This window comes from Erithacus rubecula, assembly GCF_903797595.1.
Source record: "Erithacus rubecula genome assembly, chromosome: 14".
Lineage (NCBI taxonomy): Eukaryota > Metazoa > Chordata > Aves > Passeriformes > Muscicapidae > Erithacus > Erithacus rubecula.
Genome location: NC_136666.1, coordinates 18,380,638 through 18,396,464, shown reverse-complemented (window position 1 = coordinate 18,396,464; position 15,827 = coordinate 18,380,638). Strand labels below are relative to the sequence as shown.

General features: G+C 49.4%; 1 protein-coding gene across 4 annotated transcripts; it reads left to right on the top strand.

Moving 5' to 3' along the window:
* The first annotated feature begins 657 nt into the window (after window positions 1-657).
* Window positions 658-15,373, top strand: ANP32A (acidic nuclear phosphoprotein 32 family member A). 4 transcript variants are annotated; one of them, XM_079317859.1, is made up of 8 exons: window positions 658-1,203; window positions 8,063-8,212; window positions 8,298-8,420; window positions 10,002-10,200; window positions 12,174-12,260; window positions 13,019-13,116; window positions 13,855-13,915; window positions 14,044-15,373. In XM_079317859.1, the coding sequence occupies exons 1-8, from the start codon at window positions 1,150-1,152 to the stop codon at window positions 14,103-14,105; spliced, it is 834 nt and encodes a 277-aa protein (XP_079173985.1). In that variant the 5' UTR covers window positions 658-1,149; the 3' UTR covers window positions 14,106-15,373. The 4 variants fall into 4 exon arrangements, with proteins under 4 accessions (XP_079173985.1, XP_079173984.1, XP_079173986.1 ...); XM_079317858.1 differs by having other exon boundaries at window positions 12,162-12,260; XM_079317860.1 differs by lacking the exon at window positions 12,174-12,260.
* The last annotated feature ends 454 nt before the right edge of the window (window positions 15,374-15,827 follow it).

The window sequence follows — 15,827 nt, the reverse complement described above, 5'->3', positions numbered from 1 at the left end:
CCAGCATTCCCATCCCTATTCTGCTGTGCTTGGAGTGTCCCGTTTTCCTTCAGAATTCCTGGGATTTGAATCGGAAAGGACTTTCCACACCTCCCCGCTGTCCCCTGCGGATGGAGCAGCCCCAGTTTCTCTGGGAATTCCAGGAATTCCCCATATCCCACCTCACCCTGCTCTTTTCCAGCCTGAATCCATCCCCCTCGTGCTGGCATTCCAAGGAAAAACAAAAAAATAATCCTGGCACCTGAAGGATTCCTGGCCTTGCTCCACCTCAGCACAGCTGGGCCCTGTTGCCCCTCAGGGACCTTCCCGCGGGGATCCTCCCGCCTTTGCTTTTTCCTTTCATTCCTTTTGCGTTTTCCTTTCCCCTCCGGAGCTCGCCCCGGCCGTGCGGATCCCTGTGAGGGCGGCCCGGCAGCTCCCCGTGCCCTCAGCCCCTTCCCGGTATTCCCGGTATTCCCGGTATTCCCCTCCTGAGCCGCTCCCAGCCCGCTGAGGCGGCTCCGGCCGCGGGGACCCCTGTGAGGGCGGCCCGGCCGCTCTCCCTCCCCTCAGCGCCGCCGCCCCTCCCTCCATTCCTCGCTCGCTCCGCCCGCCGCCCGCCCCCCGCCGCCGGGGCCCGCGCCATTGCCCGCGCCATTGCCGTGCCTCGCTCCGCACCTTTCCCTCCCTCCTGGCTGCTCGCCCCTGGCCGGGCGGCTCCGCTTTGGCCGCCGCTCCCCGAGCCGACGCCTCCCCCAGGCTCGGGCGGGCGGCGGGCGCAGCGCGCACCGTGCCCGGCGCGGCGAAGCCGCGGTCGCTCCGTCCCCATCAGGCGGCGGCGCGGAATGAGCCTGGGCTCGGCGCCGGGCTGTCCCCCTGCCCGGCACTGCCGCTCCCCCATTGGCTTCCGCCGCGCCTCGCGCCGCTGATTGGCTGAGACGCGGCAGCGCGGCGCTGCGATTGGCCGATGGCGCTGTCGATCCCGGCGGAGCCCCCGGAGCGCCCGCCCCCGCGGTTATCAGGTTAGTGCGCGCCGCGGTGCTGCGCTCGGGCTTCCGAGCGGCGCTGGGCGAGCCCGAGTCCCTCCGCGCCCCGCGATCGGGGGGCTCTGCACGGGGTCACTGCGCCAGCCGAGCCGCGCACCCTCCGCGCCTGCCGCCAGCCACGGACATGGACATGAAGAAAAGGATCCACTTAGAGCTGCGGAACAGGACGCCCTCAGATGTAAGCAATGCAATGCCCAAAAAAAAAAAAAAAAAAAAAAAAAAATTAATGCTAATAACGCTAATGACGAGAATAATAAAAAGGCATCCCACGGTTAATTTTTTTTTTTTTTTTTTTTTTTTTTTTCCTTTTTGGCGGGGTGGAGCGTGCCAGGTGTTGGCGGGGCCGCTGCTGCCCTTGAGGTGCCTACCTGTGTGTGTGGGGGGCTGTGCCCCCCGCTTTGGGCGCTCCGGGGACGCTCGGGGGCTCCCCGGGGCTGCTCCTGCCCGTGCCGGGCTGCGATGCCTCGGAGAGGGGCTGGCCGTGCATTAAATAAAAAATAAGTTGCTCGCTGCTCTCTCTCTCGGCGTGTTTAGTTGGCAAATATTTGTGCAGGGTGCTGGGCTAGGGAGAGGCAGGCAGGGACTGCGAGTGAGTTGCGAATGGTTTAGTTTAAAGTGCGTCTTCATTTCTTTGCAGTGATCAGGCAAGAGAGACTGGGGAGCCATATTTGTAACTTTGTAGTCCTCATGAACGCGCCCTTTCTCTCTCTCTCTCCCTCTCTCCAGATGCTGAGAAGATAAAAGGAAAGAATTTTGAAACCGACGCTTAGCGTTGGTTGGGTTTGGTTTGGGTTTTTTTTTTTCCCCCCCTGTTGTTGTTGTTGTTGTTTTTTTTTCTTTTGCGGGCGATGGGGCATCGCTGCCGGTAGCGCGAGCGTTGAATAATAATCTTAATAATCATAAGAATAATAAAAAATAATATTGGAAGAAATCAACGCACTCTCCACCCCCTCCATCCCCACACACGCACAAAAAGGCTGGATGTGTGTGCGTGTTTTTCCTTCTTCCCCCTTTTCCCCCCCTTCCTTCCCCCGGGGCCGGACTTCAGGTTGTTGTTCCGCGTCTGGCGGAATAAACGGGGGACGGCGAAAAACTTTGGCAGGACAAAAAAAAAAAAAAAAAAAAAAAAAAAAAATCAACAAAAAACCCCAACAAAACCCCGAAACAAGCAAGAAAATAACGAGGGGGAGGGTAGGGAAAGAAACGAAAATTAGGAAAAACCACCCCAAAAAAGAGTGGGCGGGAGGTGGCCGGGGGCAGGCGGGGCGCGAACCCGCGGCGGGGAAGCCCCTTCCCCTCGTTCCCCCCCGCCCCGCCGGGCCCTCAGCGCTGCCCGGGGAGGCTTCACCGAGCCCCGGCCCCGCCGCGTGGCCCGAGCCGCCGGAGGCTGCGGGAAGGGGGAGAGCTGGGGGCGAACGTACCTCAGCGGGCAGCGCGGCGGGACGCGGCGGCCGAACCGAGCGCGGTGTGCTCCGGGGAAAGAGAGAGGCGGGGGGGCGGGTGGGGGGGGGGGACAAAGGCGGGCGCGGAGCGGCGGAAGCTGCGCTTTAAAGTTTAAAAACTCCTGGGCGAGCAGGAGGAGGAAGAGGAGGAGGAGGACGGCGAAAGGGAGGAGGTGGCGGGGGGAGACTCAACGGCGAGCAACCGCCATGGCCGGGGGGCTCCGTGAGGCGAGCGGGGCAGCGCCGCAGCGCAAGTAGGACGCGGCGCCATGTTCTGTGCTGCCCCCCCCTCCCCGCCTTCCCCTCACGGCCGCCGCCTCCTCCTCCTCCTCCTCCCGCCGCCGCCGCCGCCGCCTCGGCCGCGGGCGGCCCCGCGGGGCCGTGAGGGAGCCCCGCTGGCGCCGGGGCTGAGGCGCTGCGGAGGTTGCGGCGGAGCCCTCCCGACATGACGGGCGGCGCTGCCATTTTGTCGCCGGCCGCGGGGCGGGAGGAGATTCGTGAGGGACGCGTTGGGGTTAAAAAAAAAAACAACCAAAAAACCCATAAATATTTTTTTTAAAAAAGCGTTTCTAAAAATCGGCTTTTGGTGAATTTTCAGGGAGGTACGAAGGAGGGCGGGGGAGCCCCGCGGTTCCCCCGGGTGCGGAGCGGGGAATCCGCCTCCTTCCTGGGCAGGGCCCTGTGGGGAGGCAGCGATGGGCTTGGGAACTGTTTTGCTCCTTTTCATCCTATTTTTTCCCCTGGTTTTCCCTCATTTGTTTTTGGTTGGTTTTTTTTTTTTTTTCATTATTTTTTCACGATTTTTAAAAAAAAACAATTTTCTATTTTTGCTCGGTTTTGCCCCCATTTCGCCTCACCGCCCTCGTTGCTGGAGGTTTCTTCCCCATTTTAAACGCTGTTTCAAAACAGCCTCCGAAAGGGATAAACTCAATTTCCTCCTCTTTTCCATGCTTGGATTTTGTGCTGTTTTCGCTCACTTTTGCCTGACGCCAAAAAAAGTTGGGAAAACTCGGAGCTGGAGGGAATTCCCTGCTCCTCAGGGCTGGGAATGGGCAGCAAGGAGCTGGAAAATCGGGATAATTTCCTTTCTCTGCTTCATTTTCCTTGGAATTTTCAGGGAATTTGATGCTTTGGTCCCCCCAAAATGTTCTAAATCCCGATTTTCCAGCGTTTCTTTTAGGCAGAGAGGTGGAAATTCCAGTTGGGAATGTTGTTGTGTTGTCAGCTGTGTGCACGTGTTTCTTAGGGAATGAAGTTTGTGGGATGGATTTTGTTCCTTTAAAATATTAAAGGAAAATCCTGCTAATTCCACCCTCCGGAATTGAGATTTGGAAGGAATATTGATGCCAAAGTCATTTATTCCTGGATTTTAGGAACTTTTGGGTGGGCGGGATGAATTTGGGAATTGTTACTTTTGAGTGTCTGTATTATTTCCCAATTTTACGTGGAATATCAAGAAATCCTGGGAAAACCCCCCTGAGTTTTGGGAATTTCTTTAAATTTTGTGCTGCTTTTTTGATTTAATTTCTCCTGAAATCAGAATTAAATCTTTGGATGTGGATGGAGTTTTGTGCTTTTTTTCCTGAGCTTCTTTGGTATAATTTCCACGTGGATCTCTTTTTTTTTTTTTTTTTCCATGGAATTCTGGGCTTTTCTATTGGATAATCCCAGAAAGTCACATCCTGATTAATAAATCATCCTAAAAATAACCTCAGGTGGATTCTGTGGAGAAATTCCTTCCTCAATCTCATTTCTGTAGTTTAACTTCTTAATTTTCCCTTTATTATTTATATTAATTCAGTGTCAGGAATAATGTGGATGTTAATGCTGTAAGATTGGGAGTTTTTGGACTTTTTTTCCCCCAGATATTCCCACTTTTTATCTCATTAAATTTATGAATGACAGCAAAATGATGATTTTATTTCTCTCATTAATATAATTTTAGTTATAATTAATTAATTGCTGGTAATTTCCTTCAGGAAGTGTTCACCTGGGCAGGTTTTGGCACTTTTCCTCTTCATTCCCATGGGAAAATCCAGAGGAAAATCCAAATATTGGGAAGCAGGGGTGGGTGAGGGGTTAAAATTAGGCTGAAAATTTGATTTATTATGGGAAAAATTCCTTGATCAGCCCCAATTTCCACCAGAAACTTTGGAATTAAAAAAAAAAAAAAAAAATAGGAATTCTCAGAAGGCAAAACCCAAATCTTAAAAGAATAACGAAAAAGTGGAAAAATGGGGAAAAAAAAAACACTTTCAATTCTTGATGGGATTTTTCCAAGGAAGTTTCAATTCTTGGTGGGATTTTTCCAGGGAAATTTAAATTCTTGGTGGGATTTTTCCAGGGAAATTTAAATTCTTGGTGGGATTTTTCCAAGGAAGTTTCAATTCTTGGTGGGATTTTTCCAAGGAAATTTCAATTCTTGGTGGGATTTTCAATTCTTGGTGGGATTTTTCCAGGGAAATTTAAATTCTTGGTGGGATTTTTCCAGGGAAATTTAAATTCTTGGTGGGATTTTCCCAAGGAAATTTAAATTCTTGATGGGATTTTTCCAAGGAAATTTCAATTCTTGGTGGGATTTTTCCAAGGAAGTTTCAATTCTTGGTGGGATTTTTCCAAGGAAATTTCAATTCTTGGTGGGATTTTTCAATTCTTGGTGGGATTTTTCAATTCTTGGTGGGATTTTTCCAAGGAAATTTCAATTCTTGGTGGCATTTTTCCAAGGAAATTTCAATTCTTGGTGGGATTTTTCCAAGGAAATTTCAATTCTTGGTGGGATTTTTCAATTCTTGGTGGGATTTTTCCAAGGAAATTTCAATTCTTGGTGGCATTTTTCCAAGGAAATTTAAATTCTTGGTGGGATTTTTCAATTCTTGGTGGGATTTTTCCAAGGAAATTTCAATTCTTGGTGGGATTTTTCAATTCTTGGCGGGATTTTTCCAAGGAAATTTCAATTCTTGGTGGGATTTTTCAATTCTTGGCGGGATTTTTCCAAGGAAATTTCAATTCTTGGTGGGATTTTTCCAAGGAAATTTCAATTCTTGGTGGGATTTTTCCAAGGAAATTTCAATTCTTGGCGGGATTTTTCAATTCTTGGTGGGATTTTTCCAATGAAGTTGCAGCAGAGGTGGAATTCTGATCTGATTTTTAGGATGAGTTTGGAGTCCAGTTGAAGGGAAAATATTTCTTGGATAGGGGGAATTCCCATAAACTGGAGCTTGGAGAAATCCTAGAAAATTCCTGGGCTTGCTTCTATCTGTGCTAATGGAATCCTGATGCCAGTATCCATGTTCATCACACCCTTCCCTGCCTCTGCTGTGGGATTCTTTGGGCTGGATGATTCCCAGGATTTCCATGGAATTTGGCTGCTGGATTTCCTGGGAATTGTTTTGTGGCTCTTTTCCAGCACCATCTCTCCCTTCCTCAGGATTTTTGGGATTCTCTTCCCAGCACTTTCCTGGCCAGGAGATGCTCATGGATGACTCGGTGTTGGAAATCAATTTATCCCATCTCAGATATTCCCAGTGGGAATTTGGTATTTCCAGGGAAGGTTTAACCCTGGAAAAGTGATGGGATTGGATCAGTGGCTGGGTTCTTTAGTGGTGTTTTCCAAGGATTCTTTGATTCCAGTTGGGAATTCCACTTAGGATGAGCTGGAGTGAAAGAATGTGTTCCCAAGGATTGTGGGTTTCCTCAGGAATCACTTAATCCCATATTGGATATTCCCAAAAAAACCCTGGGGGGCTTTATCCATATCCCAAATCCCAAGGAATTCCATCCACTGCTTATCCCAGGGCAGGGAAAGGATGGGAAACCTTGGGAATTCTCCCTTCCCTGTGGAATGGGATCCTGCTCCAGGTCATCTCCTCATTCCTGAGCAGCAGCAGCAGGTGAGGATCCCCCTGGAATGGGAATCCCATGGGATGGGAATCCCCAGAGGCCATGGCACCTGCTGCCCTCCCTGCCCTGGGCACAATTCCAAGGGCTCTGGAAAAAAAAACCTGGAACAGCTCCTGAGCTGTGGCCAGAGCAGCTGCTGGGGGATATTCCATGGAATCCTTCCCTGTTTCCCACTGGGAATGGGATTGCTTGGAGCTGCTGTGGGGTTGGATCGTGGACTGATTGGAATGTCATTAATTAATTATTTTAATGAGGTTCTTGAGCTCGGGGATGATCTTGGAGCAGGAATTGGCTCATTGGAGTTGCTCTGGTAATCCCAGGATTGAGTAGGAAGCTCATCCAAGATTCTGTTGGTCACATTCCAGGTGGGATTAGAATGAGGAATTCCCTGAATTTCTCATCTCCGGTTGGAATTTTGGGGAGACAAATCCTTGGAAAAGTTCCCCGTTAGAAGTGCTGTGGAAAGCCTCTCCCAAAGCTTCTCCTTGAAATTCTGAGATTTTATGGGAAGGGAATGTGCCATGGAAGACAGAGAGCTGTGGGGTGTTGGGAAAAATCCCACAAATCCACTTCCTCCTCCTTTGGCACGCCTGGATTTCCTTGGCCATTCCTAGGACATGGAGCCATCCTGGAATTTTGTTTGGAATGCTGTTGTTTCCATTCTGGAGTTACCACCAACATGATGTTGCTCTTGGGAAGGCTTGGGAATGTGCTCTGCTCTTCCCAAACTATCTCTGAACTCATCCAAACTCAGCCTCTTGCATTCCAGGAGCTTTTTTCCATGGATTTGTTGGATTTGTGCCTTTTCCCAGTGCTGGGAACAGGGAAGAAGGGAATATGGCATTTGTGCACCAAACTTCTTAAAGAGCAAGAAGGAAAAAACCTTCCCTAAAAAATTCTATGGAGAAGTTGATGATCTTTAAAGTGCCTTCCAACCCAAAACATTCCAAGATTCTAAAAAAAAAGGGAAAAACAGGCAGTTGGGTCATTTGCCTTCATGATAAAGAGTTTTCCTTGATGTCCAAGATTATTTCCAGCTCAGCCTTAAATCTCTGCTCTACACCTGAGGGAATTTTTGTCTGATCCACTGGTTTTTTGTCCAATTCCCTGTTTTTCAGGGATATCCCACCTCCTGGATCAGGGCTGTGCTGTTTGTCCTTCAGTGTGAGCTCTGAGCCCATTCCCTTGGTTCCATTCCCATTCCCCTGAGGAATTCCCAAATTCCTCTGAGGCAAAACCCACCTGGAGCTTCCCAGTGAGGATCCCAAGCTCTCCTGGCTCCATGTCTGGGGGTGCTGGGATGGGATAACAGAGCAGGGACACAGATAAAGGAGGATTCACCTCCATTGCAATTTTTCCAACTTTTTTTTTTTTGACAGGAACTCCGAGTGTGTGTGGAGATCATGAGGGGAAAAACTATTTATCCCAAATGCCTCCTCTGGAGAATCCTGATCATTTAACAGCATTGAGGGAAAAGATCCATTAATATTCCTTATTTTGGGGATGTTTTTTATCTGAATTTCACCCCAATGTGCAGTTTGGGAGTTTATTTTGGGAATTTTGTTGGAGCTGCCTCGACCTTGACTCTCTTCTCAACCCAACCCCAAACTCCTGAATTTCTCTGCTGGAAACCTCCTGATTCTTCCCAATTCCCTGGAATTCCTTATGTTATCCCTGGATTTCTTCCCTTTCCAGGTGAAAGAGCTCGTTCTGGACAACTGCAGGTCGTTTGAAGGGAAAATCGAGGGCCTCACGGATGAGTTTGAGGAGCTGGAATTCCTCAGCACAATCAACGTCGGCTTAACCTCAGTCGCAAACTTACCAAAGTTAAACAAACTTAAGAAGGTAAATCCCTCCTTTTTCCCCCTTCTCCACCTGTGGAGAAGTTTTTGGGATGGGATTTTTGAGGGTGTTTTTTGGGCCTTTGCAGCTCGAGCTGAGCGACAACAGAATCTCAGGAGGCCTGGAAGTGTTGGCAGAGAAGTGTCCGAACCTCACGCACCTAAACCTAAGTGGCAACAAAATTAAAGATCTCGGGACAATAGAACCTCTGGTGAGTTGGGATTGCTCCCAGGAATGGGATTCATCCCATTCCAAACCCTTGGAATTCCTTGGTTGTCCCAAGCCAGGCTTTGGGTGCTTACAGGCAATGTCATTCCTGGAGTCTCTGCCAGATTCTTCCTTCCCAAAATCCCAGTTATTCCTGCCCCCTGTATCCCAAATCCTGGGGAGTTTTTGCTCCCAAGAATGGGATTTATCCCATTCCAAACCCTTGGAATTTGTTCTGCCATCCCAGGTTGCTTTAAGCCCAACCTTGGGCACTTTCAGGGAATGTCACTTTTGGAATCTGTGCCAGATTCTTCCTTCCCAAAATCCCAGTTATTCCTGCTCCCTGTATCCCAAATCCTGGGGGGGGTTTGCTCCAAGAAATGGGATTCATCCCATTCCAAACCTGTACAATTCCTTCCTCTATTCCAGGTTGTCCCAAGCTGGGCCTTGGGGACTTCTAGGGAATGTCACTTTTGGAATCTGTGCCAGATTCTTCCTTCCCAAAATCCCACTTATTCCTGCTCCCTGTATCCCAAATCCTGGGGAGTCTTTGCTCCAAGGAATTAGATTCATCCTCTTCCAAACCTTTGTAACTCCTTCCTCTATCCCAGATTGTCCCAAGCCTGGCCTTGGGCATTTCCAGGCGCTGTCACTCCAGGGATGAGGAGCTTTTCCCCCTCATTCCTTCCCAAAACCCCGGGCAGCTCCGGGATCGGGCTGCATCCCAAACCGATCCCTGTCCCGTTCCCTGTGAGCCGCTGCTTCCCTCTAGTGGCTGCCGGGCCGGGCTCCCGATTCCCGGCGGGAATTCCCAGCATTCCACAGGCTCCGGATCCACCTCCAGCCACAGCGATTCCCATTAAAGCCTTCCAGGAGCAGCACCTGGAAAAGGCAGAGCTGTTCAACTCATGCAGAAGTGCTCCCAGTTTTCTCATATCCTGGTCTTTTTCCTGAATGGATATTCCTAAGATTGATAGTTCTTATTCATGGATAAGCCTTGATACAAATTCTCAATTCTTTTGGATTTTATTTTTAGGGTTTCCAAGTTCTGTGGGCACTGCAGACTTTTTCACCCTAAAAAAATTCAACAAAACCACCAGAAATGAAATTCCTATTCCATTTCCATGTGGTTTTTTTTCATTTTCCGTAATCTAACAAAAATAGTTCCATGATTAAACCTCTCTTAGCCAAGTTCTTATGTCCAAATGCTCCATTCCTGCAAGAATTCTTTTGGGATCATTCCCTGGCCATCAGTTATTCCTTTGGATTTGGAAACTGCAGAACTCCAGGGAGAGCCTTTCCCATCCCAAATGAAAATGGGGTTTTCCAAGCAGTTTTTCCTGGAATAGGGGTGGAAATTCCAGAGAGAGCTGATTGGAAAAGGGGTGAGGAGTTGATTTATTCCAAGATCAGACAATTTGGGATATTTTTTTATAGCGATTCCATTTTTTTTTTCCATACCTACCATTTCCAGGGAGCCCAAACCCCCCCCGGCAATCCCTTGACCGCATTCCCCGTGACATCCTCACCTTTGTAGGGAATTCCTACACCATCAAACCATTCGAATCCCTTTTTTTTCCCCCAGAAAAAGTTGGAAAACCTGAAGAGCTTAGACCTGTTCAACTGTGAGGTGACCAACTTGAACGATTACAGAGAAAACGTGTTCAAGCTGCTGCCGCAGCTGACGTACCTGGACGGCTACGACCGCGACGACAAGGAAGCGCCAGACTCGGACGCTGAGGGATACGTGGAGGGGCTGGAGGACGAGGAGGAGGATGAGGATGGTGAGGGCAGGATGGGGGGAATGGAGGGGAGGGAATGAGGGAAGACCTGAGGGGGTGAGGGGAAGGAATGAGGGAATTGAGGGGAGGGATGAGGGGAAGGAATGAGGGAATTGAGGGGAGGGAATGGGGGAGGGAATGAGGGAGGGAATGAGGGAATTGAGGGGAGGAATGAGGGGAAGGAATGAGGGAATTGAGGGGAGGGAATGAGGGAATTGAGGGGAAGGAGTGAGGGGGAAGGAATGAAGGAATTGAGGGGAGGAATGAGGGGGAAGGAATGAAGGAATTGAGGGGAGGAATGAGGGGGAGGAATGAGGGAATTGAGGGGAGGGAATGAGGGGGAGGAATGAGGGAATTGAGGGGAGGAATGAGGGGAAGGAATGAGGGAATTGAGGGGAGGGAATGAGGGAATTGAGGGGAAGGAGTGAGGGGGAAGGAATGAAGGAATTGAGGGGAGGAATGAGGGGGAAGGAATGAAGGAATTGAGGGGAGGAATGAGGGGGAAGGAATGAAGGAATTGAGGGGAGGAATGAGGGGGAGGAATGAGGAATTGAGGGGAGGGAATGAGGGGAAGGAATGAGGGAATTGAGGGGAGGAATGAGGGGAAGGAATGAGGGAATTGAGGGGAGGGAATGAAGGAATTGAAGGGAAGAATGAGGGGAAGGAATGAGGGAATTGAAGGGAAGAATGAGGGGAAGGAATGAAGGAATTGAAGGGAAGAATGAGGGGAAGGAATGAGGGAATTGAAGGGAAGAATGAGGGGAAGGAATGAGGGGAAAGAATGAAGGAATTGAAGGGAGGAATGAGGGGAAGGAATGAGGGAATTGAGGGGAGGAATGAGGGGAAGGAATGAGGGGAAAGAATGAAGGAATTGAAGGGAGGAATGAGGGGAAGGAATGAGGGAATTGAGGGGAGGAATGAGGGGAAGGAATGAGGGATTTGAGGGGAGGAATGAGGGATTTGAGGGGAGGAATGAGGGGAAGACATGAGGGGGAGGAATGAGGGGAAGGAATAAGGGAATTGAGGGGAGGGAATGAAGGAATTGAGGGGAGGAATAAGGGAAAGACGTGAGGGGATGTGGGGAGGAGTGAGGGAATAAGGGGAAGGACATGGAGCAATCAGGGAATGAGAGGAAGGATGTCAGTGTCCCAAAAAATGGTGGGAGAAGGACCTGGGTGTCCTGAGGGAACTGAGGGAAAGGGCCTCAGCATCCTGAGGGAATGGGGGAATCAGGGAAGGGCCTGAGGGAATGAGGGGGAAGGATCTTGGTGTCCCAAAGGAATGAGGGAAAGGACCTGAGGGAATTGAGGAGAAGAAATGAGGGAAAGACCTGAGGGAATTGAGAAGGAATGAGGGAAAGACCTGAGGGAATTGAGGAGAAGCAATGAAGGAATTGAGGGGAGGGATGAGGGAATGAAGGGAAGGACCTGGAGCAATGAGGGAATGAGAGAAAGGACGTCAGTGTCTCAAAAAAATGGTGGGAGAAGGACGTGGGTGTTGTGAGGGAATGAGGGAAAGGATCTAAAGGAATTGAGGGAAGGAATGAGGGAATGGGGGAATCAGGGAAGGGCCTGAGGGAATGAGGGGAAGGATCTTGGTGTCCCAAAGGAATGAGGGGGAGGAATTGATGAGGGAAGGGAGCTCAGGACACTGAGGGAATGGAGGGGTGAGGGAAAGGGAATGAGGGACCTGAGGGAACGAGAGGAAGGATCTCAGTGTCCCAAAAAATGGTGGGAGAAGGATCTGGGTGTTTTGAGGGAATCAGGGAAAGGAATAAGGGAAAGAACCTCGGTGTCCTGAGGGAGTGAGGGAAAGGAATCAAGGAGAGGAATTGCATGTCCCAAAGGAATGAGGGAAAGGATCTCAGTGTCCTGAGGGAATGAGGGAAAGGATCTGAGTGTCCCAGAGAAATGAGGGAATGGGGGGAAGGAGCTGGGCAGGGCCTGAAGGAGCAACTTGCTCAGTTTTATCCCTAGTGAAAGAGCGGGACGACAAGGAGGCGCTGGATTCCGACATCGAGGGATACGTGGAGGGCCTGGATGACGAGGAGGAGGATGAGGATGGTGAGGGAATGTGCTCCATGGAATTCCTGCATCCTGCAAGAATGAGGGGAGGAGGAGGTGGCAGGGCCTGGAAAATCCCATTCCTCCATCTGGGAATGGAGGGGGTGGGATCAGGAAGGGACTGAAGGAATTACGGGGGCAGGAGTGAGCATGGATAAGAAGGAGTGTCCTGGAATTGTGGAAATCCTCATGGAAAAGGGTTTCCATGGGCATGGAAAAAAAAGCAGGAGCTGCCCCATGAAAGAAGTGCATGGAGAACACCAGGGAGCTCCAGTTAATTCCCAGCTCTGAGGAAGGAACAGCCTGGAATTCCAGGAATGCCAGTGCTGTAGGCACCACCTTTCCCTGGCTGCCCCCAGAGCCATCCCAGGATGAGGATCTGCCTGATCCCAGGGAATTTGCTGGATTCTCCCATCCCAGCAGCACAGCAGAAGCAGAAAAGCTGGATGTGCACTTTTCCCAGGAATGCTGAGTGGGAACTCTGGGAAGGTTCCCAAAAACTCCCAAACACATGGAAAACACTCCAGGGCCTCCTGGGAATGGTTGGATTTAGGGGCTTTCCTTTTGGGAATCACCCCAAAGGCTGGAATTTTGTGTCCATGGGAAAATTCTGCCTCGTCCATTCCTGGAAAAGCTGGGATTCCCCAGCTCCCAAATCCAGTGCTATCCCAAAGGAATTCCCTGCTCAGATTCCCAGCTTTTGGGTGGAATTATTGAAAGAAAAACCTCCACTTTTTCCATGGATTTTGTTTTCCCAGAGGAGGAATACGACGACGACGCTCAGGTAGTGGAGGATGAGGAGGAGGAGGAAGAGGAGGAGGAAGGGGAGGAGGAGGATGTGAGTGGAGAGGAGGAGGTGAGCCTTGGAATTCCACCCTGGGAATCTCCTGGATCTGGCTGGGAAGGGCTGGGCAGGAAATTTGGGATTTGAGGAATTCCAGGATTCATTTGGTGCTGGGGCGGATGAAGTCTGGAATGGGGGGATGGGATTGGAGGGGAAAAATGGGATTGAGGGGGGGAAAAATGGGATTGGAAGGGATAATGGGATTGAAGGGAAATGGGATTATGGGGGGAAAATGGGATTGGAGGAAAAATGGGATTATAGGGGGGAGAATGGGATTTGAAGGGAAAAAGGGATGGGAAAGGGGAAAGTGGGATGGGAGGAAGGAAAATGTGATTGTGGAAGGAAAACTGGGATTATAGGGGGGGAAAGTGGAATTGGAAGAGGGAAAATGGGATTCTAGGAATTTGTTTTGCCATTCCTCCAGCCCTAAATGCTCTCCTGTCCCTCAGGAATGTTCCTGAGCCTCCTCAGTCCTCCTTGGAGGCTCTGGATCAATCCAGCTTTTCCCACTCCCATAAATCCCAATCCAGTTTTCCTAAATTCAGGAATGGCACATTCCCCCATTCCCAGCTCCTGGGGATTCATTCCCTGGGATTTCAGTGCCAGCTCCTGCTATTCCATAAAAACTGGGAATACTGGGAAATCCTTGCTGAGGACATTCCAGGGACATTCCCTCTTTGGAAAATGGGATCTTGGGAAAGCTCCTGGTGTGATCCCAGATTTCCATCCTGTTTTTTCCTGGAATTCCAGGAGGATGAGGAAGGCTACAACGACGGCGAGGTGGACGACGAGGAGGACGAGGAGGAGCCTGGTATGGAACCAATCCCACTTTTCCTAAGGAAAAAACCACCTCAGTTCCATGGAAAATGGAATTCCCAGAAAAGCAGGAATGTGGCTCCTGGAATAATGGGAATTCTTTATTTTTTTTTTTTTTTCCAGAGGAAGAGCAGGGCCAGAAGAGGAAACGAGAGCCTGAGGATGAGGGGGATGAGGACGACTGAGCAGCTTTTCCCTGGAAAAAATTCCCTCTTGTGATTTGACTGTTTTTATCCCGGAATTCCCCCTTTTCCCACTCCCGACCCTTTGGATTTCCTTTTCTTTTCCTGGTTTTTTTTTTGGTTTTTTTTTTTTTGGTTTTTTTTTCCGGATTGTAACGTTGCTGTGGGAACCGAGCGGGAGCAGCGAGGGTGGGAAGGGAATAAAATCCTATTTTTACTGCCGCTCCTCCTCCGATTCTTTGGGAATTTTTTCCTTGGATCCTTTTCCTTGAATCCCTGCAACTGTGAGAGTTGAGTAGGAACCGAGCTGGGAATTCTTGGAGCAGAGCTTGGACATTCTTGGAAGCAAAACAAGGAGAAAGCCGAGTTGAAATCCATGGATGAGCCGGGATTTTCCCACCTCTGCCATTCCCAAATCCACATTTTTTTTCAGGAATGGCAGCCAGGCCTCCTCCCTGGGGTGGCAATGGTGCCTTGCTCCATGGGTTGTTTGTTTTTTGTTTTTTTTTTTTTTTTTGTGGGAATGCTGCCATTTCCAGCCCCTTTTCCCAACTTTGGGAATTCCCTCTTTGTAAATAGTGACCAAACATTGGTTTTTTTTTTGGGAATGTCGGATTTTTCGGGATGGGTTCGGAGCTGGTGACTTTGCAATCCCTGTGTGTTGTGTGTTCCCAGTTTTCCTTTAATTTGGGAGGGAATTTTAGGTTTTTTTGGGAATTGCTTTTTTATTTTTGGGGGGATTTTTTGGGTTTTTAGGGGAATTTTTGGGGGGAATCTTTGGGAATTTTCGTGGCTCCAGCCCAGCCAAATCCCTGGAAATGGCAGGCATGAAAAAAACAATGGGAATCTTTATAAAAAATATCCCAAATTGCCCAACCTTGGAATAAACCAACTCCTCCCCTCCCTTCCCAATCAGCTCCCTTTGGAATTTCCACCCCTAATCCAGGAAAAACCGCTTGGAAAATCCCAAATTTTCCACCCAGAAAACCAGGAATTCCAGGAGAAATGCCTGAAATTCCATGGAAATTCCTGAAAATTGTATTTTCTTACCTTGTGGGAGGCAAAAAAAAACCCAGAAAATCCTTGGGGAATGTACAGATCCTGCAGGAAAAAAATCCCTTTGGAAGTGACTTGGATTTCCTAGGAAAGCTTCCGTGTGTAGAAATCCAGCGGCTCCAGGTTTTTTTGGGAATTTGGGGGCCCAGCAGAGCCACCTTTGGAGTTTTTGTCTGTTTGGCTTTGAGGAATTTCAATAAAGCTTTTGATACAAATCCTGCCTCTGGAATTCTTTCTGGGAAAACAAAGAAGTGCAGCTCTGGAAAAGTGGGGAAATCCTGGATCTTTTTAGCACCTTTGGCTCCCTAAAAAGAAGGAATTGCAGCACTGGAAAACCAGGAATTCCTGGATTTTTAGCACCTTAAAATCTTTTGGATGAAGCCCAGGGAGAGGTTGGGTTGAGTGAAGCTCCTGGAATATTTTTTCCCTTGGGAATGGGGGAGGATCTGGGGGATTATCCCAGGAAAACTGGAGAATTCTGGAAAATCCTCTCCTGGTTTTGCCAGGCTGGGAACAAGGAGCTCCCTCTGGAATGAGTTGGATCCTAAATGGGAATTTTGGGATGAGGATCCATTCTGGATTCCTGGATCCATCTTCAGCTACTCCCTCCTCCCTGATCCAGAATTTTCCTTGGAATTCCCCCCTCCCACAGAGCCCCTGGATGGAGAA